Raw genomic sequence first — 23,367 nt, 5'->3', positions numbered from 1 at the left:
AGGCTTTCCAAAGAAGAAAAAGCCTTAAAATGGATTATTGATAAAAAATATTAACTATACCAGACTTTGATATGTTTAATAGGTAGATAGAATGTAAAATGTGGACTAGAGTGTTCTTAAGTAAGGAACTTGTTAGTTCCCCTAGTTAATTAGTTTGTTCCTTCTTATTAACAAGGAACTCTAGTTGTATACAGCTGCTGGGTTTTTGCCCGTATTGTAAAAGGCTTGATGGTTTGCTGTTATTAGGATAGAACTCAAGAAACAGTGCTGAGTGTTTCAGGTAACTTTATTCTAGACATTGAGAGATGTTTTGGTCAGGTTCTTCACTAAACCCTAAGGAAAGGCTTGGCTCAACTGAGTTGAGGCAAACAATTTATTTATAATACTTTTTGTCTGTAAAGGCTTAGTAAAGTATTCGTATAACATTATTAAAATGCATTTTGCAGAGTTCTAAGACAAAAGCTGCAAAATAAAACCTGCTAAATATGGGACTAAATACACTGCAGAAAACTACATTTCATCAGAACGGGCATTGCTCACTCAGTAAGTCAAGGAAATAACACAGAAGATTTTACTACATAGCCAATTTCTACTAATGATAAATAGGAACTACTTGTACAAATAAATGCAATAATCTAAAAGTAATATTCACACAAGTTTAACTTCCAGTTATGTTCACAGGTTTAATATATCCTGTGATAACAGAAAATATTGCCTGCATTTATGTGGTAGTGTTAAATATGGTGGGGAGGTTTTTTGCTGTCACAGTAATATATGTACGGCAACACTAACAACACCATTTTTAAATCTCTTTATCCATAATTGTGGCTAATTTCCAGGGATGCAGGGCATAAATCTGTATTTAGGGTTCTTATATACTCTCTCTTTGGTCATTTGCATTACTCTCAGAAAGCACATTTTCCATGTTCTCTTTGCTGAGAAGTTGTTAGCTACCATCACTATGAGCAGCTGAGAGACAAGGTGACTAATGACATTCAGCAAATAAACTGAATGCTTTTGTTATGAAATCCATTTAGTATATCCTGCATCAAGAGCATCAGTATCTTGAAAAGGCTTTGAGTCTGGTTTGTAAAAGAATAGGGAAAGAAATAATTTTCTATAGATAGGTTGTAGTTTTCCCAGAAGTATGCAGAATAAACACATTTACAGATTTCAATAACTATCCAAATAAGATTATAACAAATATTTCCATAAGCAAGAGAGTTCTGACTCAACTTTCCCGGTAGGTTAGACTACCCATATGAACTGCATGCACACTAGAGTTTCCCTCCCACTGAAAATCCTGCTCTGCATTGCCACCTGTTTTCATGTAACTTGCTGTAATGTAATAACTTGTAACCTTCTGTTACATTTGGTTGAAATTGGTCACAAGTTCTAAAACTACCTGGAGGAATTGTGCCAGGCAGACAGAAAGACAAATGCTTGTTCAGGTGGAATAATTATGTAAGTTTTCTCTTCTCAGGAAAAAGGATAAATATGCATGTGACAAGATTTTTTTTTTAATTCTCTCCTCAGAGTTTGGTCACAAAAATGTGCTTCTTTCAGATTTTTTCTCCCTATCTTCTGTATCAGATCTAGACAGATATATACTTCTATATATTACGTACTGAATTTTCTACATTCTAATGTTTTACTACAAAATTTGATAGGTGTTAACAGACTTGAACAAAGACATTGCTCCACATCAATATGTGAGAATACATTTTAAAGCCCATTCTTTCCAAGCTGGCAATCAGGGCCCACTCATTTGATGACTTCCAGAGTATCAGTGTCCATGACCACTATTTTGTTCTGAATCCTCTTCTCTCTGTACTTATATTCTTCTCTCCTGTTGATAAAAATGAATAGCATTTTATAGATTGATAATAAATTAAAAATAGAAAACAAGGATTAAGAAATAGTTTTACAGTTTTCTAAAAGAAGTCACCTGCAGGATTCCTTGGGATCTGACTGTTCAACTTCTACAAAAAGGCTGCAAATGGCAGCGAACTTAGAGTTGACAAAATCTGCAGGTGGTGGAAAAGTATTCAGGAAAATCAACCGGAAAGGTGACTGAGAAAGGATGCTGAAGTATTTCAGAAAGAAATTATAAAATGACCAAAAAAAAAAGAGCTCGGTAAATGTGAAGTCGTGTGTATAGGGAAGCTAATCCTAACATCTATACACAATAGTTACTTATTATCTTTTGCCACTCAGGAGTGGGCTCTGAAGAGACATTGTAGCTCAGGAGAGGCCAAAAGCCAAACAGAATGATCAGAAGGTGTTGGGAAAGGAGCAGAAAAGAAACTATTCATTATAATTCCATATAATCCCTAAACCACATGAAATTCTGGTTGTGCAGCAGTATTAGTGTAGGAGTCAGAAAAACTAAAGAAATTCAACAAGGAGAACAATATGGAGCGGCTTCAATATACAAAGAAAAAAGGAAGACTTTTCAGTCCAGAAAGGAGAATACTGAAGTGTCTTAACAGTGTATAAAAATTTGCAGAGGAAGTTAATAGGGATGCTTATTTTTCCTCACAATGCAAGAATCAGGCACTGGGCTTGAGACAGAAAGGAAACACTGTTTCAGACAATACGTAATTAAAAAGTGGAACATCCTGCTCAAGAAGGCACAAAGTGTAAAAGCATAAAAAATTATTTTTCCAGTTCCTTTATGGAGGGCAGGCTCATGGATGCTATTAAACATGATGGGTAACTCCCTGGTCAGGAGGCTTATAAAGGACTGACTGACTGCCAGACATTATTTCTTCTCTAAGCCCTCACTTAGACACAACCGTGTCTGGTTAGACGTGCCTTCAAATACGCAGTGGATACTAAGTGAAGGGAATCGTGGCTTCTTACAACGTCTTCCCTTCCACAGCTGAGCGTTCCAGTCTCGAGGAAACATAGCTCGGCTGCTCCCTCCCAATGAACCCCCTGAGGGAAGTCGGGGCGGTGAAGAAGGGAAGGTTGGCTCTGGAAACCCCGTCCCCTCCTCTTCGCCCAGCACTTCCTTCCTCCAGTCCCCTTAGTGGCGGCGGCGGAAGGCGCAAGATACGCAGGGGCCCGAAGGACGCAGGACGCCCGCAGCAGCCCCAACACTGAGCCTTTCTTCCCGGAGCAGCGAGGGCACCCCGCCGCCATTTTGGGAAGTCGGGCGGACGAACTACATCTCCCAGTATGCTCGGCGCCGCGGCGCCATGTTGCCCCGCCGCTCCGCGGGGCAGTTCGGGCAGATAGTAGTGGCGCTAAGCTGAGACATGGCCCTGTTCCCGGCCTTTGCCGGTGTCGCCGAGCCCGGGGAGCCCCCAGCCAGCAGCAGCGAGGGCTCCAGGAAAGGTAAAGTCCTGGGAGAGCCTTCTTTTCCCCAACAGTGGAAACCCGTTTCCACTCGCCTCCATATAGAGCTTTCCGCACCGTGCCGGTCCCTCCGCGCACCCAGTCGGGCCTGCTCCGGCCGTCGGCCAGCCCGCGCCGGGGGGGGACAGCCCGGCGCGCTCCGCCCCCGTCATGGAGGTGCGGCGTGGGCGGTGCTGCCGCTGGGGTCCCGGACCCCGGCAGCGGCGCTCAGTGCCCAACGCCTCTGGGGCCGGAGAGCGCGGTGGGGGCCTGGCCGTCCCGTCCTGTCCCGCCGCTGAGCCCGCTCTGTGAGCGCCACTTCGCAGGGTGCCGTGCCCCTCGGCCCGGGCTCCTCCCTCCCGGGCGCAGTGCGAGCGCACGGCCAGGGCGACCAGGCGTACTCCGCGCGAGGCCTGTGGCGGCCGGTTTGAACGCCGTTATCATACTTACAAATAAAATTACTTTTCGTGAGGTGACTTTGGGGAGAACCTGAAATAGGGATATTACAGTAAAAATGGTGCTGGCTTCTCATTGGCGGGTTCTCAGGTGTGTTCAGATTTGCTTCCAGCTATCTGCTGATAGATGCCGCAGGCATGGCTGTAGAAATACTCATCTCTGAAAAATACGTGTATGTTAACTTCGTGTGTGTGGTGGAGAAGGTTTGCTTTATGCAGAAAACGAGGTGGTTTTTTCTTGGTTTTTTTTTTTCCACTGCTAGCCCTGGATAACTTAAAAAGTGTGTTCTCATTTCCGTGTTTATTAAACAAAATTTTATTTGTAAAGGGTGTTTTTTAGAAGGTTATGAGTGAGATTATGATTCAGTTCATCATTTTGACTGTCATGATTGCTGTCTAGCAAGTTATACTTTTATTAAACGAGTAAAGAACCCTATACGGTGTGTTGCCAAACTGAAGTATGCACAGCATTTATTAATTCTATTGGGAGATGGTTTGTACTATGCTTTTTGCTTGCCAGCTTCCAACACCCTTGAGCCTGTCCATCCTGTAGACACCACAGCAAGGGAAAACTTCAAGAGAATTGTTTACCTAGGCTAAATTTTTTGTACATTTGCTCCAGTCAGTATGGTGAGTTTTTGAAGCTTTTAGCAATACAAGCTGGGGTTAGCTAGTTCAGACCAGTTCTGCATTACCCTCGATGGCATTGCAGCTGTTGATACGTAGTCTGCCAGTACAGAGATGTTCTAGCCACATTCAGGAGCCTTTCTGGTAATGACACTTGGTGCAGGGAATAGTGGATATAATAAGATCCCAAATTATAGCTTCTAGGAAGAGGGGAGCTACTCTGCCAGGCAGAGTAACATTAAATTCTCTAGCAGTAGGACCTTTCTTATATACTAAAACTCTGGGAATTTAGCCTTCAGGTTTGTTATGTGTAGCCTGGTCACTGCAGACCATCTGTCTGGAAGATCAAATTACACAGAAAAATATATTAAGACTGACTTTGGGATCTAGATTTCAGTTGTTAGTACTGTTTATGAGTTATAATTTGGTCTACTGGAAGTTTCCTCTATGAGAATTCTTGACAAAACTTTAGGGAGCAAAATTTGTGTGTTGTATGTTTTAGCCAATATTGCACTTTGGTTTTAATGACCACAGTTCAGTATAAGTAATAAAAATTAAGTATTAACTCAGAATCACATTTATGGTGGCATATATCAAATTTCAGACATTCTGCTTGTGAGAACTTGATGGGCAGCCTTGGTATCTCTCTGATAGATGACTCTTTCCTCAGAGCTGATATGAAGCCAAAGTCCATAATACAGAGATCACAGGGTATGTTGTATTTAACATGGGATGCAAAGCTGAGGTGTTTTCTGAAGTCTTTGAGGACTGCCTTGTAGTTGTACTGTAAAAGTTGAGGTAACAACGCAAATATGCTGGTCATGTTTCATTCCTCCTATCACCTCTGTCTCACACTCTTAAAAACCTTCCTAAACCATATTTGTAAATGTAAGTGCTGTCTGAAGTATTGCTGTACACTCTTCCTATCCTGCTAGATTGCTAAGTTGCAGCAACCGCTAGACTGCAAAGTAATTTTTTATATGGTTTCTTACAATTATGTTAAGCTTAATTAGGTTTTGGTAGAAGATAAATTACAAATTTATTAGTAGCCATACTGGCCAGAGCAGTGGTTAATGGTAACCCCACTCACAGTAGTAAGTATTATACACAGCATTATTTACAGTCTGAACTATTCTATAAGTAAGACAATGCAGTGATTTTTGCTGAAAGCAGATTTTCAGGATTCTGAAAAGGCTTTGCATAACTCTTAAAAATTGTCTCTGTAGACATGCACTGTAGACTTCTAACTTTTTTTGCTTGGGAAGGTTTAAAAAGAATGCCATTGGATTTCTTCTACTGTTACGCCCGTGAATGTGGATGGTAGAGTAGAACAATAACAAGTACATACATATTATCACAAAAGAAGTCTTTCATATCTTCTATTTTTTATGTTCTTTAAGAACATAAATCTGGTGTGTGAAAATGATAAACTGTTTAGACATCTGACTAGAAAAAATAACAACAAATTAAAAAGTAGAGTTTTAAAGTTTGGAATGTGTTTTGATGTTTGAAATGTTTGTACCCAGCTAACTGATTCACTGGAGATTATTTACAAGGAGGTTTGGACTTGCATGCTGTGTAATGGAAAAAATTGTTCAGTTCTTTCCAGGATATTAGGTCAGTTTGATTAAATTGTTCAGAAAATACTGTAGTTGAAGAATTCTATAAATTTCCCTAGTGTATCCACAGAGACATATTGACTATGCTATAGGGGTTGGTTCTTGGCATATGATTCTTCAATGTTTTAAAAATGCAATTTGATCTCATCCGCTCAGGTAGAACCAGGCTACAGGCACAGTCAGGGGGATTAATGTTTATGACTCCATTTCTCAAGGTGAGTTTTCGATGGAGGCCCTAAACAAACAATTTAAAATATAAAAATTAACCTTATTCTGCTTGTGCTCATTGTTGTAATTATATTGCACCAAATTAATAAGTGACTTCACATTTGTAAGGGAATAACAGATGCTTTCAGGTAAAGTTAAGTCAAAATGACATCTTGGAAGTTTGTTTCTAAGAGTTAACGGTGGTAATAGATGTTATTTTTCTATATTTAAGGCAGATTTCCTATGGAGATGGATTTTGTGCATGCTTGCTGTGCATCTGTCTGCCAGCCTACTTACTCAATATCTCTCTCTTCCTTCTTAGGAGTTTTAACCTTTCCAGTCAAATTTGTTGTGGTGGAAGAGAGAAATTACAAAAGCAGAGGAAGTCTGTGAAAATCTACATCTGCTTAGAACAGATAAATATAGATAAAGTACCACTGCTGAGAGAGGGGCTGTAACAGTTCAATTCATGTTAACAGGGTAGATAGGCTTGGTGATGATATGGACAAGCATTTGGACATTAGCCAGCTAATAAACGTCTTTGGAGATCACAGTCTAACACGGCATAGGCTGCCTTTTGCCCAGCCAATAATTAAGGGATGTGGCAAAGTACTGTAGAAGGGTCTAGAGAAGCCAGATAATTCCTGAAGCTGTGGCAGCAGTGGGGAGTGTGAAGGATGGATGACACAACTTAGAAACCCAGGCTTCATCCTTTTGTGAGCTGTAGCATTAATTTGCTGGGAGGAGGAGAGGCATGAAATTTTGCTGACTCAATCTTTTTATTTAAGAATGTGGTTCAGTTCCTAGAACAGCCTTTTAAACAGAGAAATATAAAGATAACTGCTTTCCACCCTTCTGCAGGTTCAGGTGTGGCCTCTTGTTTAAAGTGTGTTTTGTGCCTCAGGGAAATTTATATAGTTGGTCAGCCCCATGTTTTACTGTCTTCTAAAACAGCTGGAGCTTTACTGTTTTCTTTGTTTATTTTCTTCTCTGTTCATTTTGTCAATATGATCAATAATGCCATTTTAAAAAGAAATATATCAGTTGCTTTCTATTTTTCAGTTTTTAAGACTGAAGCTCTTAGTGCTGCTAAAGATCTGTATCTCCATTTGGGAGTTATTTGGCAGTGTAGTGCTATAAGGCTCAAGGTTATAAAATTTAGCATACTTGTTGTATGCAAACATTTTTTTTCCTAGTTTGGGCTGTCTGTATCTAAAGTGTTTACACTGATGAATAATATTTTAAAAATGCATTATCTGCATTAATCTTTGGAGGACCTGATATTATGCTCCTCAAATCAGTGAAAAGTCTGTTTTGATGTGTACAGCATTTTAAAAGACCTTAGATCAAGATCTTAAAACTTAAACAACTTAGAATTTTTTTCTAATGGTCTGAATATTCTAAGTGTTGAATTCTGAATTTTGTTATCAACAGCTCAGTATGAATGAAGGCATATTATTTAACTTCATTCTGCCTTCGAGCTTACTTAAAAAAAAAACAAACCACAAAACCCCAACAAAACAAACAAACCAACCAAACCATAACCCAATGTTTTATTAAAAGTGTCATGAGTGTTAGTATTAATATATTTGAAGGGATTTTTGAACCATATTTCTTCATTCAGATCAATACAGAATTACCTTACATTTATTTCTACCAAAAAATAATACTAGTAATTGATTTATTACCGATCACAAAGGGGAAAAATAACTTACTGAAAAGAAGCTCAAAGGCTATCCTTGTGCCTGAAATATGTTATTGGAGATCAGGCCAAAGACAAATTAGATATGTTTTGTATATCTCTGGAACAGATATAATCATTTTAAGGAGATCTGTCTGGCTAATAAGCTACAGTTTTGTGCTGTTATGAGATGTACCTTTACACCAGAGGCTCTGCCAACCAGTAAATTCTTGTTTTGTTAGGTGGATCTGGGTAATAAAAAAAAATAATCCATCTTTGTTTTGATTTGTGTTGTAAGGGAATTAAATGTCTCCTTTTTATTCTGTAAATAAATATAGGCCTTTATGCACAGATTAGTTGCATTTACTGAAATCTGGAGTGCTGTGGACCATTGTACTTTCTCTGAATTTATCTAAGTTTAAGGAAGACCAGAGTGTGACCAGTGGAAGAACGTTGTAGGGTTGCAGTTTGCTCCTGTGTTTCTCTATACCTCGTCCTCACTACCAGAATGAGTGGAAATAATTGAATATAAGTAAGATAATTTTAAAAATCAATATCACATTTAATATACCTCAAAAATCTCAGGCAAAAAGCGGCACTTGGTATAGCATGATATATACTGAATTATTAACTCCAATTTGATTTTGTAGTTATCAGGTGTATTAAATTTATTTATTTATTTACTCCTTTAACTCCTGTGTGTTTAAAATATGTAAATGTTATAGAATTATCCATGAGAAACATTTTGGAATTTCATGGAAAATACTAAATACAATTCTTTTAAGAAGTAATTCTGATTTTAGGTGGTTCTTAATACACCTCTTACAGGATTGAAATAAGAAATTAACTTACTGTTGCATAACACTATTCCCCAGCAGGGGGAACAGTTGTTTTCATAGGTGAGTGAAATGTTGCTTGCATATTATCTAGCATAAATCTTTCTCCTTTGAGCTCACCAAAGGTTTTGGAAGAATGCTTTGTGGTAGATTTACAGTTCCAGAATCATAAACACGTACTTAAAATGAAGGCATTTGCTCAAATGCTCAGTGTGGATTAATTTAAATTAAAGAGTGATTTTTATCATATTTTAAATAGACAAGTAAGGACTGTGCTTTTAGGGTTTCAATTTTTATTCAAATTTTACATTAATATATCTTAAGTATTTTCCTTGAAGGGGGGGAAAAACCCCCTTGAGGTTGATTTGCAAGAAAGTAGGGTAGTGTATTTGCCTTAGGTTTGGTGATTCTGATTGCCAGGCAGAAGGTTACAATAATATGCATATATATTATCCAGCTGAATTTTTATTTTCCACTCTACATCCTGCATTTTGGTGAGCTGGGAAATGGTGCATGACAATGTTCTGCACCATATTGGTTGGGGTGCTCCTGGGAAGTGCGTTTTGGTCCTGACAGTGCCATGAATTGTGGGTTCTCTGGACAGAGGTGGAGGTTCAAGACGAACCAGGGAAGGTGGCCTTCCCCACAGGGCCCTTGGTAGCAGGGGCAGCCTCTTGGGAAACACGGCTGGAGCTTTGCTTGATTGTACATAATTCTTGATGAGTCTAACTTAGATTAACAAACTGTTTTGCAGCCTGCTCCATTTTAAATCCTTTTGTGGACAACAATTGAGGGATATGAGATGGAAAAAAGAATTTTGGTATGAAGAGCTATTTCTGAAAGAAATACTTTAGAAGGAGGATAGATGTATGGCCTGGCAGACAATGAGTTCATGCTATTTAAGGATTAGAGGTCAGCATAATCAAAGGCACAAAGACAGGAGTGTGACAGGAAGAACACCGAGGCAAAACTGGTTGCAAAGAGCATGGAGACCAGGCAGGGAGACCAAATTTGTTCCTTTTGTTGTTATCTCCTGTGGTCTGTCACTGGGGTGGCTGGTGTTAAATTCTGTGCTTAGGTGAAATAAAATTTGTTGTTTAATATGTTAGAAAATTTCACATACTTAAAAGAATTCTAGAAATGAAATCTTTGTGAAAATTGTTATAAAAGTTTTAATATCAGTAAAATTATGGAAAAAAATTCCCCCTTCACATCCTGTCAGTATCTGATCTTATCCGGTGACTGAAATGGCTGAGGTCTAGATGCAGAATACTTAATGCTGACTAATATATCAAAATTAGCACCAAATAGTCTTTTTTTCACAGTATTTAAGAGTCTAATGATTTAGGTGGTTAGAGAACTGAGAATCCGGTGACACATTTTGACCTTTTATAAAACACTTGAGTATTCTTATCAGTAATGGGTATCCCTATCAATAAAATAATGTTATAAATATTTTCCATACAGTGAGTAAAGTACATTTTTGTAAGTTTGCATTGTATTGCATTCATTAACTATACCTTCCAAGTAATTATGTCCTTCTGTAATTTTTTCAATTTTACTCTTTAAAGTCAAATATGTAAATAGCTATATTATAAATTGTATATAATTAGAAAATATATGAAGATATAAGATCATATGTAATTATGCATATATAACAACATATTATACCATATATAAATATATAAAGTTAGAAATTTTACATGGCAAAAATTAGTATTGGACAGATTTGGGTTTTTTGTGTGTTTGTTTTAGCAGTGTATAGAATCATAGAACGGTTTGAGTTGGAAGGGACCTTTAGAGATCAGCTAGTCCAACCCTGCTGCATTGAGCAGGGACCTCTTTAACTAGATCAGGTTGCTCAGAGCCCCGTCCAGCCTGACCCTGAATGTCTCTAGGGATGGGGCCTCTACATCCTCTCTGGGTAGCCTGTTCCAGCGCTTTACCACCCCCATTGTAAAGTTTTTTTTTCTGTATGTCCAGTCTAAATCTACCCACCTTTACTTTAAAACCATTACCCCTTGTCCTGTCACAACAGGCCTTGCTAAAGAGATTGCCCCCATCCTTCCTAAAGTCCTACTTTAAGTACTGAAAGGCCACAATAAGGTCTCCCCACAGCCTTCTCTTCTCCAGGCTGAACAACCCCAACTCTCTCAGCCTGTCCTCGTAGCAGAGATGCTCCAGCCCTCGAATCATTTTTGCGGCCCTCCTCTGGACCTGCTCGAACAGTCCCATGTCCTTCTTGTGCTGAGGGCTCCAGAGCTGGATGCAGCACTGCACGTGGGGTCTCACTAGAGCAGACTAGAGCAGCGTAGGGTATATAATATATATATATTAAACATATAATATGAATAAAGCATATTATCTGCTTTCAGTATGAACTTTGAAGTATTATTATATAGTGGGGTTTTTAAAGCTTAGACTGATATCTGGGGAAGATTCCAGCTCCTAAAAAATTTTACCTAATTAAAGCATAGTGTTCCGCTAAATGGAAATTTCATGGACTGCCTTCTGATATGCTAAATTATTACGCATGACTTAGTGACATTTGCTGCAAATTTAGCTGTGTGCTGACTGGATTAATTCCCAACTATAAGGAGCACAGCAAGCTAATTTGTATTGATCTCACATTTTTCCTTACCTGCAGAATTGGACTGGCTTAGTAACCCAAGCTTCTCTACTGAAGATGCACTGTTACTGCATCAGCGCACCACAGAAGCTGCAAATCTCATCTCTGAAAAATCACCACTAATAAGGTATAGAATGTACTTCGATATCTTTTAAAATACCCTCTTTCTTATGTCCTGCTTATCTTTTGTAATATGAGACCAAGATCAGGAGCTTCTAGGGTGCTTTTCATTCCACTGTTCAGTATTTAAAAAGTCCTGAACTGAGTCATATATGTAACTATGAATAATGCTTCCGTGTCCTTTAACTTAAAATAATGAGAAATTATACTTACACAATTACATTCCCATTTTCTTTTTCTCACAGCTGCATTTAAATCATTGTTATTTTGGAATGGAAAGGGAACTGAGTGATCATAACTCTTCATTAGTTTTGAATCTCCTAAGTGACCCCTGAAATAATGTAAAGATTAAGAATCATCTTTGTGATTTCTTTGTGGAAACCAGTCTGATTGGCCATTTCACAGTTGGGTTTTTTACTTTTTAAAAACTGGTTGAAGATGTGAATTAATGAAATATTGCATGTATCAAGTTGTGCAGCTGTGTAGAACATGCTGATCACTGAAGTGGGTGATCATATTCTTTTACAAAAATGAACTTTAAGCAGCCATGTTTGCTGAAGAACTAGTTTTAATACCTTCACTAGAATAGTTGCTTTACTCGACATACCTACACTATAACTAACACTTACTAACTACTGGAATCGAGTTGCAGTAACCAAGTTCAAAAACTTAGTGACTCTTCATTTGATACAAGCTCCTGTGTTTACGATGACTGTTGGCGGTCTTGATAGAGAATGTTTTTATAATAACCTTCATGGCTGAATACATCTTTTTGTATACTTTTTCTTACATTTACGTGCATTGTGTGTTTGAAATGCAATCACTGTTCTGTTTATCAGTTGGATATTCTGCTTATATTTCTTCAAATCTTTTCAGGATTTTAATATCATAAAACTAAGGAATTTACAAATTCCCATTCAGATAGAATGACCTTGTAAACCCACCATATTCTATTAATCTTTGAAAAATAATTTGTCAGAAAATAGTGTACTGAAAAATGTTTAGCTTTTTGCCTATTAATAGGGTATATTCTCAGTTCAATAAAAACCAATTACTCCAATGTAGTTGGTTGTTTTTTGGGGTTTATTGGTTTGTTTTTTGGTTTGGGGGAGTGTGTGTGTTTGTTTTAAAGGCCTGCTAATGGTTCTCCCATCACTTCTTTTGTCTTAGTGCCCTTAAATAAAATTTGTAAGATTATTTTCTGAGTTGTCGTGCTTCTGAAATGCTGCATTTTCTTTTATTGACATATTAGGAATAATGAGATTTGTTATTCCTTTCTTTTATTGAAAAATTCCAGTAAAACTGTTTAAAAAGAGCTTGTGCTTTAATTAATGGTTCAAGAAGACCACCGTTATTTCAGTTGATCACTAGGTATGGGGGTGTAGGTAGCATGTACAATCATATACATGTGTTTTGTGAAAACTCTGTCCTTTGTGTGATCTCTCAGTCAGTCAGTTGTCTGCTGCATGTAGTGTTTTTTATTACATTATATTATACGATGACATTAATTCAGTAGTCATCAAAAACTGTTCTTTGAGAGGTGAGATTTGAATTTCTAACCTGGAAGTGATTTTAAAAGTATGTTTTTGATATTTCTTATGTAAATCACAAAGAAACAAGGGAAAAAGTGCAGACTTTTTTCTTCTGCAGGCCACCATGAAAGATTTCTTCTCCTTTTAGCTTGACCTAAGTTGTCATAACAAAGTTAGAAGACTTTATCAGCTCAGTCATCATCTTTAATTTGGCAATGATAACAAATGGATATTTATACAGATCACACATCAAAATGCCTTTGACAATTAAAACTTTAAGACTGGTGTCAGTAATTCCAGCAGTGGACAAAAATACAGACAGTTGTTGTTTAATGCAAATTTGGATCACTTCCACTGTATGTGTTGCTGCTAAGTCTCTTCTCCAAAAATACAGGGAGAATAAAGGTAAAGGATAAAATGATTCTTAACTTTCTTTTGGTGGTATCTCTTTACAGTTTTACTACTTGTAAAAATGTATATAGATACATATACTTGTTTCCAAGCAGGACTACTTCAAGATCAGACTTGTCAGGGGAAAGTGATACAGATGATAGTCTGAAGCAGTCAAGTAAGAAAAGGAAAAAGAAAAAGAAAAAGCATCACCACTATAAGAAGACAAAAAAGAAAACCAGAGGGGACTCCAGTAGCAGTGAATCAGACCTGGACACTAAGCACATCAAGGATAAAGCCACAAGAAGTGGCAGAAATCATGAAGAGGAAGTAGCAGCAAAGTATGTATTTACTAATACTGTGTAATATGTAAATTCACTGTGTTCTTGTACATGTCTCTCCAACTTTATGAATTAAATTCCTGCCACTGGTGGGTAATTTTTTCTAAGCTGTATATGACTAAACTGGATTGAAACCAATGGAAATAGAATTACAAACACTTGTTTAATCATATCTGAAAAACTGTGACTAAAATACTCTGCATAGTACTGTTCTGCAGATCAAAGCATTGTATGGCGGTAATGAAATGTATTTTTAAAGACATGTAGAAACTTATATTGAGTTTTTATGAGTATCTTTTTACCTTTCATGGATCTCTGATTTACTGGGAGAGTTTGGAGGGAGATTGCATTAAATGTTATTCCTAATTAGTGCAGAAGTCTTAACATACAGTTGTGTTTGCCTTGTGATGTAACTTCCTCCTCACAGAGATAACATTTCTCTTGTCTTTTTCCGTATTAAGACAAAGCCTGTTGTATGACTTAGCATTTCTTTTATGTCCAGCCATTTATGGCTCTCTGCTGCATGCTTTGTACTTCTTGTTCATGGTACATCTAGATGAGTATTTGAACAATTAAAATTCTTTTGCTAGATCTTTTTTGCTAATTCCAGGAGCCCTAAAGTACTGTGTAATAGTGGAGGTGTCATTTTTATATGGAACAAGAAAATAGGTATCTAGTGACTAGCATGATCTTTGGGCAGTAAAAGAGGCTCTGTGAACACACTGAGTATTCAGGTTTGGCATACCTAGCTGTGCTTTTCTCAGTCTGTTGTTTTTTTGTCATTTAATTCAAAGTGGCCCAATGTAACTGGCTGTGTAAGTCCCTTTCCCTGTTTCACATCATGTTTGCTCATTTGAGCAGCTGTTTTGCCGTTCTTTGATTCCCTAGTTCCTGTTTTTTCTTTAGCAGCAGCAGCTCTGGCTCCAGTTCACAGCACTGCAGCTGTTCCTGCAGACGGAGTGAGGATTTGTTGACATTGAGGAATCATTGTTATAGCTGGGTGTAGTCCAGGCGGTCTTTGATTTCCCCCAATTTACTACTTTTCCCAAGGCAGACTTACCAGGAGCTGGGAGCATAAGCTCGTGGGCATGTCTCTACGCCAAGGGCTCTTAATGTTGTTTCTCTGTGGAAGAATAGGGGTGGTACTGGAGGAGTTGTCTGCCTCTAGCCACCCTCACCACCACCCATATGAAGACTGTTGTTGGCTTGTGGTGGCGAAGGCTTACTTGGCTGCGAGGAAGCACAGTAAAAATCACTGGGATGCTAAGACTGTTTTGCTCTGCCCAGTCACTCTTGTGGCTGGAAGGGTGTCTGGGCTGGACGGAATGTGCTGAACTTGGTTCATCAGCTGTTTGCTAGACCGGGCCAACCAGCCAGTGCTTTGCCCAAATGAAAGGGTTGAAGTTCTTTCAGGGTGTCTATTTATTGGTAACATGAATTCAGATTGGAAGTTCCGTTTGGAGGCAGGTGACAATTTCTGCTTAAGTTCATTTGTATAACTGTAATCCATAAGGCACTTTGTAATTATACCCATGCGTTTGATAAAATAGTGTACAGCTAATCGACATAATCCTCTTACATATTATCCTCTTTTAATAAGACGCTACAATTAAGAAAGACATAAGTAAGTTTTAAAAGTACTAATAATGGCTTTTAGATTATAGTTTACCAGACAGTTTGTTGGTTAAATCTGGTTATTGCCTTTCATAATACTAAGTCCAATTTTTGGAAGTGCTAGGAGTGTTTGTGTTTTGTTTTGTTGGTCCTATTATTGCATTTTGAGCATGTGACTGACTTTACAATGATGGATCATGTACTATGACTTTGAGTAAATTAAATTACTGTGAACTATAGAAATGTAATGTTTCTGGGTTTTGTAAATGCTGAATATATTCTCCAATGTTTAGAATATACTTCTCCTTTTCTTCAGTCTAGGTAAGAAAACATCAAATGTTACCAGCAATCGCTTTGTTTGGCTTGATGATATCCAGGCTTTCACAGCAGAAACCTTCAGAATAGACAAGAAACCAGACCCTGCAAACTGGGCTTATAAATCCCTGTATCGAGGGGACATAGCAAGGTATGATATGTCGGTTTCTATGGTAGTCAAACTATCAGAGTCACTATCTCAGGATTCATTAACATGAGCCTGGCTGTGAAATTTCTATGTAGAGGATGAGAAAATGAGATAACTGAATGGTTTATTTCAAAATTTGACTTTGCATTAGGCAGGAATATTTTTAAAGACAAAAGATGCCAAGAAATAATGGGAATAAAGTGCATGATTTTTGTTTTTTCTAAAAAACATTCTCTGTGTAGTAGACTGCAGGCATGTGAACTTGTAGAACTGCCATCTGGAGGTGGCAGTATAGGGCAGATGCAAAAGCATGGTTTTGAGGTCAGAAATCCTGGTTTCTGTTACTGATCATTGCTGGGCAAGTGCCCCTATTGATATCTGTTGTTCTATTTCCGTGTCTGAAAGGGAAATGAAGGTACTGATTATTTCTTACTAGATTTGGCAAGAGGTTTACTTCCTTGCGTAGTTTGATATCCTGGGGAAAAAAAAAGGTAGCTACTTTCTTAGCAAACAGATTCTGTGTTAGATCACCCAGACATTGTACCAAAGGGTATGTGTCTTACGCATTGCTACGTGTCAAATGACTGTAGATGAAATTGCACATTCAGCACCCTTAGTGGGTTACTGGTACCCTTCAGAACATTTCCACGCATTAACAGAGAAGCCCATATGAAGGAGCTTAAGTTGGGCTCATGCATTATGTATGTACGCTTACTTCTTGATGTTCTCAAGGAGAACTGTTTACTATATACAGAATGTAATTATCTGTAGAGGAGGAAGATTTATGCATTTTATTTTTGTAGTGTATATATCTTTGCAGTAAAACGGCCTGGTTATAACCTGTTCCAATTTTCTGCCACCTTTGGATTGTCAGCTATTGTTTGAGACAAAAAGTGTTATTTTAGCATTGCATGTCACTACGTCTGCCACTGAAATGACATTCTTAGTAATATTTTAGGATGCTATTTTCCTTTCTTAATCCATAGGATTATTGTGGCCATTACAGACCTGGTCTCTCTCTTCTCCCCACTCCCCTTCCCACCCATTTCTTGGCATATGAAACAGAGGTTTAGGGAGACAGAAGGATATTACTGGACTGAACTACTGGTGTCTGATTTTTCAGTTTAAAATAATCTCATCTAAATAGGCTTCAACAATGCTGTCTGTTCTTTCTCCAGGTTTGTCTACATGGCTTAAAATGATAGGAGGGAAAAAAATTTCTTCTGCTGAGTATGGCAGATATTGTCGAGCCCAGAGAGAGTGTAGTATGATAATAAAAGTTTTGATGGCACTGAAAAAAAATATAAATTGAAGTCTTAAATAAGGAGAAAGTTACCAAGTTCCTACACTTTTGAAGGTCTATGCGTATGTTATTTTTTTCAATTCAAATTGCGGTACTTCATCAATGCTTTCTTTCAAAAAGGAGGTATCTTTTCTAACATGTATTTTAGATTATGTTTAATTGTGTTTATCTTTCTAAGATATAAAAGGAGAGGAGAGTCCTGTCTTGGTATAGATGCAAAGAAACAGTGTATCGTTTGGGACAGTTCTGCATCAAAAAGGAAGCAATTACAGAGGCGACCTGAACGCTACTTCACAAAGAACAATGTGAAGATTCTGAACACAGATGGCATTCCTGTTTGCAATAAAAGTTCTCCTTCTAACCTGACTGCTTTTATACCAGTTTTCCAAACGGAAACTGATGATCCTTCTGACACAACAGAGGTAAATCCTCTTGGGATTTATGATCCATCAACTACAGTGTGGCTACAGGGAAAAGATTGCAAGAGTGCAGACCATGAGCCTGTAAATACACAGCAAACAGTTCAAGAGCCTGGGATAAATATTAACTCCATTCTAATGACAAAAGTGGAAGAACATAACAAGAAAGTCAGAGAAAACCCAAGAGATATTAGTGCTTGGATGGAATTTGTTTCTTTTCAGGTATGTGTTCTGACAGACCTGGTTGCTTATTATAAGTAATAAATACATGAACATTATATTGTAGTTTCATTTGTTTAGGACTGTATGTCTTCTGTTGGTGAAGAATGGGCTATTATTTCATCTTTACAAATGTCAGCATTCTTCTTGTGATTTGAGTGGTGATTCTTTCTAATGTTGTAATGATTTTTCTTTTTGTTTTAAGGATGAATTAATGAGAGGGCCTAGCCCTTATGCCAGTCAGGGAGAGCAGGAAGTAAGAAGAAAATCACTGAAGTTAATCTTGGAAAAGAAACTGGCTATTTTAGAGAGGGCAATTGAAAGCAATCCAAGTAATGTTGATCTGAAACTCGCCAGGCTGAAGCTTTGTACAGAATTCTGGGAACCACCAGCTTTGATCAAAGAATGGCAGAAGCTAATTTTCTTACATCCCAATAATCCGGACCTGTGGAAGAAATATCTCCTGTTCTGTCAAAGTCAGTTCACTACCTTTTCTGTTTCAAAAATCAATAGTCTCTATGGAAAATGTTTGACTACATTGGCAGCTGTACAGGATGGCAGCATGGTATCACATCCTCTACTGCCTGGCACAGAAGAAGCTATGCTAGGTAAGGTTCTTTTGATTTCCTGTTATGGTCAGAATGGTTTACATAGGGGTTGACTACATTCTCTGTAAGAATAGACTTTCCTATGTATTACAGGAAGTTTTCATTCTCTTCAAAATGCCTGACATCCTGATTTCTTAGCTGAGAATTGAAGCAGATATTCCAACCAAATATGGATATAGCAGATGCTTTTGTTCCCCAGGAGAGTTTGTGATATAACATCTAGTGAAGTCTAATGTGCAGAGCAGTTTACAGTACAAATGTCAAGGCTGGAGAATTGCAGCCAATAGCTGAGAGATGTGCTTTTATCTCTGAAAAATGTTTGTTTGTTTTTTTTAAAAAAGATTGGCTTGTGAAAGAAAAAATTATCTCTTTTTCAGAAGCATTGTAGTTGATTGCTTCAATCCAGAAAAGAGGACAGACATGGGAAGTCTGATGTGAAATTTTCTTGAGCATCTCAGTTCATAGAAGGAGAAGTCTAAACTGTGATACCATGTGATCATGCCTTTTGTATTTATTGTATGCATATATCTATCACTTATAATTTATTTTATAATTATCCCTGGAAGGAAAATTAGTCAGGTGGTTAGGATGCTGGACTGGATCCAGGGAAGAAGTGAGTTTGTGCTAAGTTCTGGCATGGGCTTTAAATTTATTTGGAGCTAAATGACTTAACCTATCCAATTTCAACTTTGCTGTTCTACCTCAGGGTGGGGGGTCATTGTGATTATTAATCTATGAATACACTGAGGAGGGGGAAATATTAGTGTTGCCATGAATATGTTTGGGGTTTTTTCCCTTTTAAAATTTGTTTTAAATCTAGAGGAGACTATTATGAAGCAGTCCACATTTCTTTGTGTGTGGCATAGTCCAAGGAACCTCTATTTTTATCCGAGTCCTGTAACTACTGTTTGAGCAATGATGCTCTCTGTTATGCAATATCCAGTCTGGATTTACAGATTGAGATTCTGGGTTACAAATTAGTTTCAGGTGTTCAGATCTCTTATGGTCTTTTGTTGATTCATCTTGGAGCAAGCACTGGAAAAGAGTGCTGTAAAGGAAAAATCCTATGCTGACAGGTGGATATTATACTGCCTGAGAGCTTCTAATTACTTATACTGTCTCTGATTTTCAACACTTCAGTCACTTTGTACACTAACCACAATGAATGATTCTCAGGACAAATGTTTTATTCAGCATCTATGTTTTTCAAACAAGAAGGTTTTTCTTTCATTTTGTTTCCTTGCACAGAACATATTTGTCTCATTAAATACTATTTGCCAACTGCTATGAAAAATTTGGGGTTTTTTAATGGAGTTTTTTTAACTAGTAAACTGACATTTTTCAAAATACTGGATTGCTGGCACTGTCTATAGATAAGTTAAAATGAAAACGAACTAAATTATATTTGTGTTTCTGTTCCACTCTAAATGTCTTGTTGTTCTGTATTGAGACCATAATGATTTGTTTATGAACACTGTTGAGGGTTTTGGGTCTTGGTGTGGTGTTTTTTTTGTGTTGGGGGCTTTTTTTCCCCTTTGGATTTCAAATGATAGGAGTAGAGAAATTAGTAGTAGAAAACTTCTTGATCTGAGATTCTTTTCAGTGACTGAACTGTCTAATTCTTTGGCTGAACTTGAACTGCCAGTGTACCTATTAGGAAGATTACCAAATTGTTCATTAAGATAAATATACAAAGAGTTTCACAAATTATGAGCTGAGTAGCCGCGTACATGTACAGTAGGCTTGTATTTTCAACCTTTGACCTTTACTAATGACAGTGTGTAAGAGCTAATTTTAAATAGTGGTGGACTATGCCATCTAGTGTGCAATTCAGTATGCAGTACTATCTGCTTGGAAATGGGTGTTTTTTAAAAACATGAAATTTAAGAAAGCAGGTAAAAATGAATTTAAAATTCTAGATCAGTTTTTACTTAAATTTTGAGATAAAAAATTATAATATTTTAAATTTACTAGGAATCATTAATATAAAGTAGATGAAGGTAAGCATTCTCAAATTGTTCTGTGGAAAGGGAGTCTTATATTTCAAATGATACCTACTGGTTGGGGAGAAACATCCATATCTTTTAGGTCAGTTCAGCTGCAGAAGTGTCTTAGCATCATGGACTGAATTATGTATTCATGCTGTTTTCAGCATTTACCACAAAGAAAATGCTGATCTTTTAATTTCTTCAAATATATTTTTCTTTTTTATCATGCAGAGAATCTTATGCTACAATTTATTTTTGGCTCCAGTTTGGTAACAAGTCTTGATGAGATATTATCTACATTCAGACTATTTTAATCAAAGTTTATCTGTTTGAAGCTGAGAAACTAAGAAAGGGCAACTTTTTCAGTGTCAGTTGGACACAGTGTTTAAATTGGTTAAAATACTTTGGAAGCTTCTATTATATACTTAAATGTACTTTTTGTTGTTTAAATAGCTTCAGAAATCTCAGAGTCTTTGCTATCAGAAACAATCATTGACTTTGCAGGAAAATTAGATTAAATGCCCAATATTCTAGCTGAATTAAGACACTTAAGTATTTTGATTGTTTAAAACCTTCCAAAGCCAATGCATTTGGTGAAGAGACAATAGCTTTTGAAGAACTGTTTTCAAAACTATCAATGAATTATTTAAGTCTTGATTTGTGGGGTTTTGGATTTTTTTGCAAGCCAGTTAAGATTGTGGTTTAAAGCAATTTGGTTTTTGAACAGCTACTGTTTTGTTAAAACTTGAGTGTTTTCTGGTGTGATAGAATATCTCTGAGATGTCCTCGAACTGCCTGGTAATAGAGGTGTGTTTTCTCCAGCTCTTTCATTTAAGACTCTCATTGCAAATGTACGAATAGAAAAACCGGGGCTTTGCTTCACTTTTTAAGCTGAGACTTGAGGCTCAGTGTGTAGTGGGGTTATGGCAGTGACTACAGAAATAATTTGCTGAAGAGTAACAGATAGGATTCTTCTCTAATTTCAAGCAGTAATACTTTAACCAAAAGACTGGACTTCTCTTAACTGAGTCCTTATGTAAAGGAGAAGAAAATGGGAATAACAGCTGGAATGAAAATGGTATATTACCAGTGTAACTCTCTCATGCAAAAATGAGGTAAAAAGGATTTTTGTTGTAATCACTTACTGCCTGAATTGTAATAACGCCCAGCATCTTTAAAGAGGGCAATGACCCACTCTGACAGATGTTGGGTAAACTGCAGTTGGGACCATTGCATATAACTTTATTCATCAAGAGGACAGTGCATGTATGGCATGAATAAAAAGTCATCTCTTTGGAGCATTTAAAGTGGGAGGTCTTAAATTTGATTAAACAACAACAATTTTGACATGCATTTATGCTAGTTACTCCCTGTGTTTTGGATTTTGATCCTGTTCCAAAACAATTATGCTCTACAGCACTTCATGTATGTCTTTTGAATATTTGTGGGCTGTAATAAAATATTTACAACAAAATTGATTTGAAATATTAAAAATTTATCTTCTTTCCTTACAGCTATATTTATTCAGCAGTGCCACTTTCTGAGACAGGCTGGCCATTCTGAGAAAGCAGTGTCTTTGTTTCAGGCTCTCATCGACTTCACCTTCTTTAAACCTGACAGTGTAAAAGATCTGCCAACAAGGGGACAGGTAGCAATTTCCATTTAAATGGGTGTATGTCCTTGTGCATTACACAGAATGCTGTAACAGAAGAATGTTGATGAATTTTTAAGGACGTAGGGAAATATTTTGAATCACAGCTTACTTTGTGCTTCTTCAAGGCGATGCTTGCATTGGAAAATGCTTGTGGGTCCTCTGGAACTACACTCCAAATGGCTGCTTCTACTGTATATAATAGAAGTGTGATAACCAGTCATTTCATGTCGTCTTTTTTACTAGCTAAAGATGGAAAAAAATGAGCTGGCTGACCAATGTCTGTGTCTAGTTAGCGGTTCCTCAAAACTGCTGTTGCTTTGTTACTGTTGATGGAGAAAGCTGATAGGACCTATAATCTCTTTCTGGTTTAGACAGTTCTTGCAAACATTTCTTGCGTTCTCTGTTGTTTTCAGTAATTCTTTGACTGCTACATTAGGAACACCTTCATGCTTTGAAGTATCTTTATTTGACTCATGAGATTCCATTCATCTTATTCTGCCAAAGTACTAAATCACTTTTTCTCTTGATTTCCTCAGGAGAATGTTGGGCATGCACCCCAATAATAATCAGTAAATTAGTATTTAGAGGGGTCTGTTGCCAGTGTAGCATCATCCCACTGAGCTGTCAGGAGCTGCTTCCTTCTTAATGAGTGGTAGGGAGGGCCACCAGTTAGGCAGCTGGGCTATTGTAGAGGACAGAAATTGCATTTGCTTCTATTCCCTCACCTTCTTCCCCAGCAACCACTACCGAGACTCAATTTTTTGCTCTCTAGATTAATACTGTTACCCACCAATGGAGCAATCTAGTTTAAATAATAGCGGTGTCTTCTTAAAGAGCCAAAAGTGTAGAGTTCAATCATAATTATCATGCAGGATGGGAGATTTGGTACAGTTACACAGATAAAGCTTGAGTTACAATTCCAAGCATTTGAAAAATTCCAAGATTATATGTAATGTTTAAAAACTCTTAAGAAAGCAGGATGGAAAAGAACCTCGACTTAAAAGGACAGAATTTAGGTTGGAAAGTGCAGTTCTTGAAAACAGGAAAATGCCAGATTTACAGCTGATCACACATTCTGCCCTCTTACAGAAGCATCATGACTCAATCTTGAATTACTTGTTTCTGTACTGCGTTCACAGTTCACTTTCTCACTTGAGGCAAAGAATAAATCTATGAGGAGCAGAATTAGATTTTGCAGTTGCTCTAAGCCCTGCATTTGTGATACGTTGATGCTTGATTTTTCTTAGAGTAAATTTTATTGTTAATATTTGTATTAACAGTCACATCTCAGTGTCTGAGCCAAGGTTTGATACACAGCAG

General features: G+C 37.4%; 1 protein-coding gene and 1 long non-coding RNA gene across 3 annotated transcripts in view; one reads left to right on the top strand and one right to left on the bottom strand.

Moving 5' to 3' along the window:
- Nucleotides 1-663: 663 nt before the first annotated feature.
- Nucleotides 664-2,975, bottom strand: LOC135315019 (uncharacterized). The gene is made up of 3 exons (XR_010374452.1): nt 2,839-2,975; nt 1,949-2,027; nt 664-1,849 (listed from the first exon to the last, which is right to left on the bottom strand). It is a non-coding gene; the product is annotated as an uncharacterized LOC135315019 (long non-coding RNA).
- Nucleotides 2,976-3,212: 237 nt separating this feature from the next.
- Nucleotides 3,213-23,367, top strand: part of NRDE2 (NRDE-2, necessary for RNA interference, domain containing) — a 32,879-nt gene continuing 12,724 nt past the window's right edge. For both annotated transcript variants that reach the window (XM_064460553.1, XM_064460554.1), the window contains exons 1-7: nt 3,213-3,342; nt 11,415-11,523; nt 13,555-13,779; nt 15,710-15,859; nt 17,338-17,800; nt 18,003-18,405; nt 21,908-22,041. In XM_064460553.1, coding sequence (XP_064316623.1) covers nt 3,264-3,342; nt 11,415-11,523; nt 13,555-13,779; nt 15,710-15,859; nt 17,338-17,800; nt 18,003-18,405; nt 21,908-22,041 — 1,563 coding nt within the window. In that variant the 5' untranslated portion in view covers nt 3,213-3,263. The remainder of the gene's footprint in view (nt 3,343-11,414; nt 11,524-13,554; nt 13,780-15,709; nt 15,860-17,337; nt 17,801-18,002; nt 18,406-21,907; nt 22,042-23,367) is intronic.

The sequence above is a fragment of the Phalacrocorax carbo genome, chromosome 9, assembly GCF_963921805.1.
Source record: "Phalacrocorax carbo chromosome 9, bPhaCar2.1, whole genome shotgun sequence".
In the NCBI taxonomy this organism is placed as follows: domain Eukaryota; kingdom Metazoa; phylum Chordata; class Aves; order Suliformes; family Phalacrocoracidae; genus Phalacrocorax; species Phalacrocorax carbo.
Note: the sequence above shows the minus strand (reverse complement) of the source record. Positions and strands in the feature narration are given on the sequence as shown.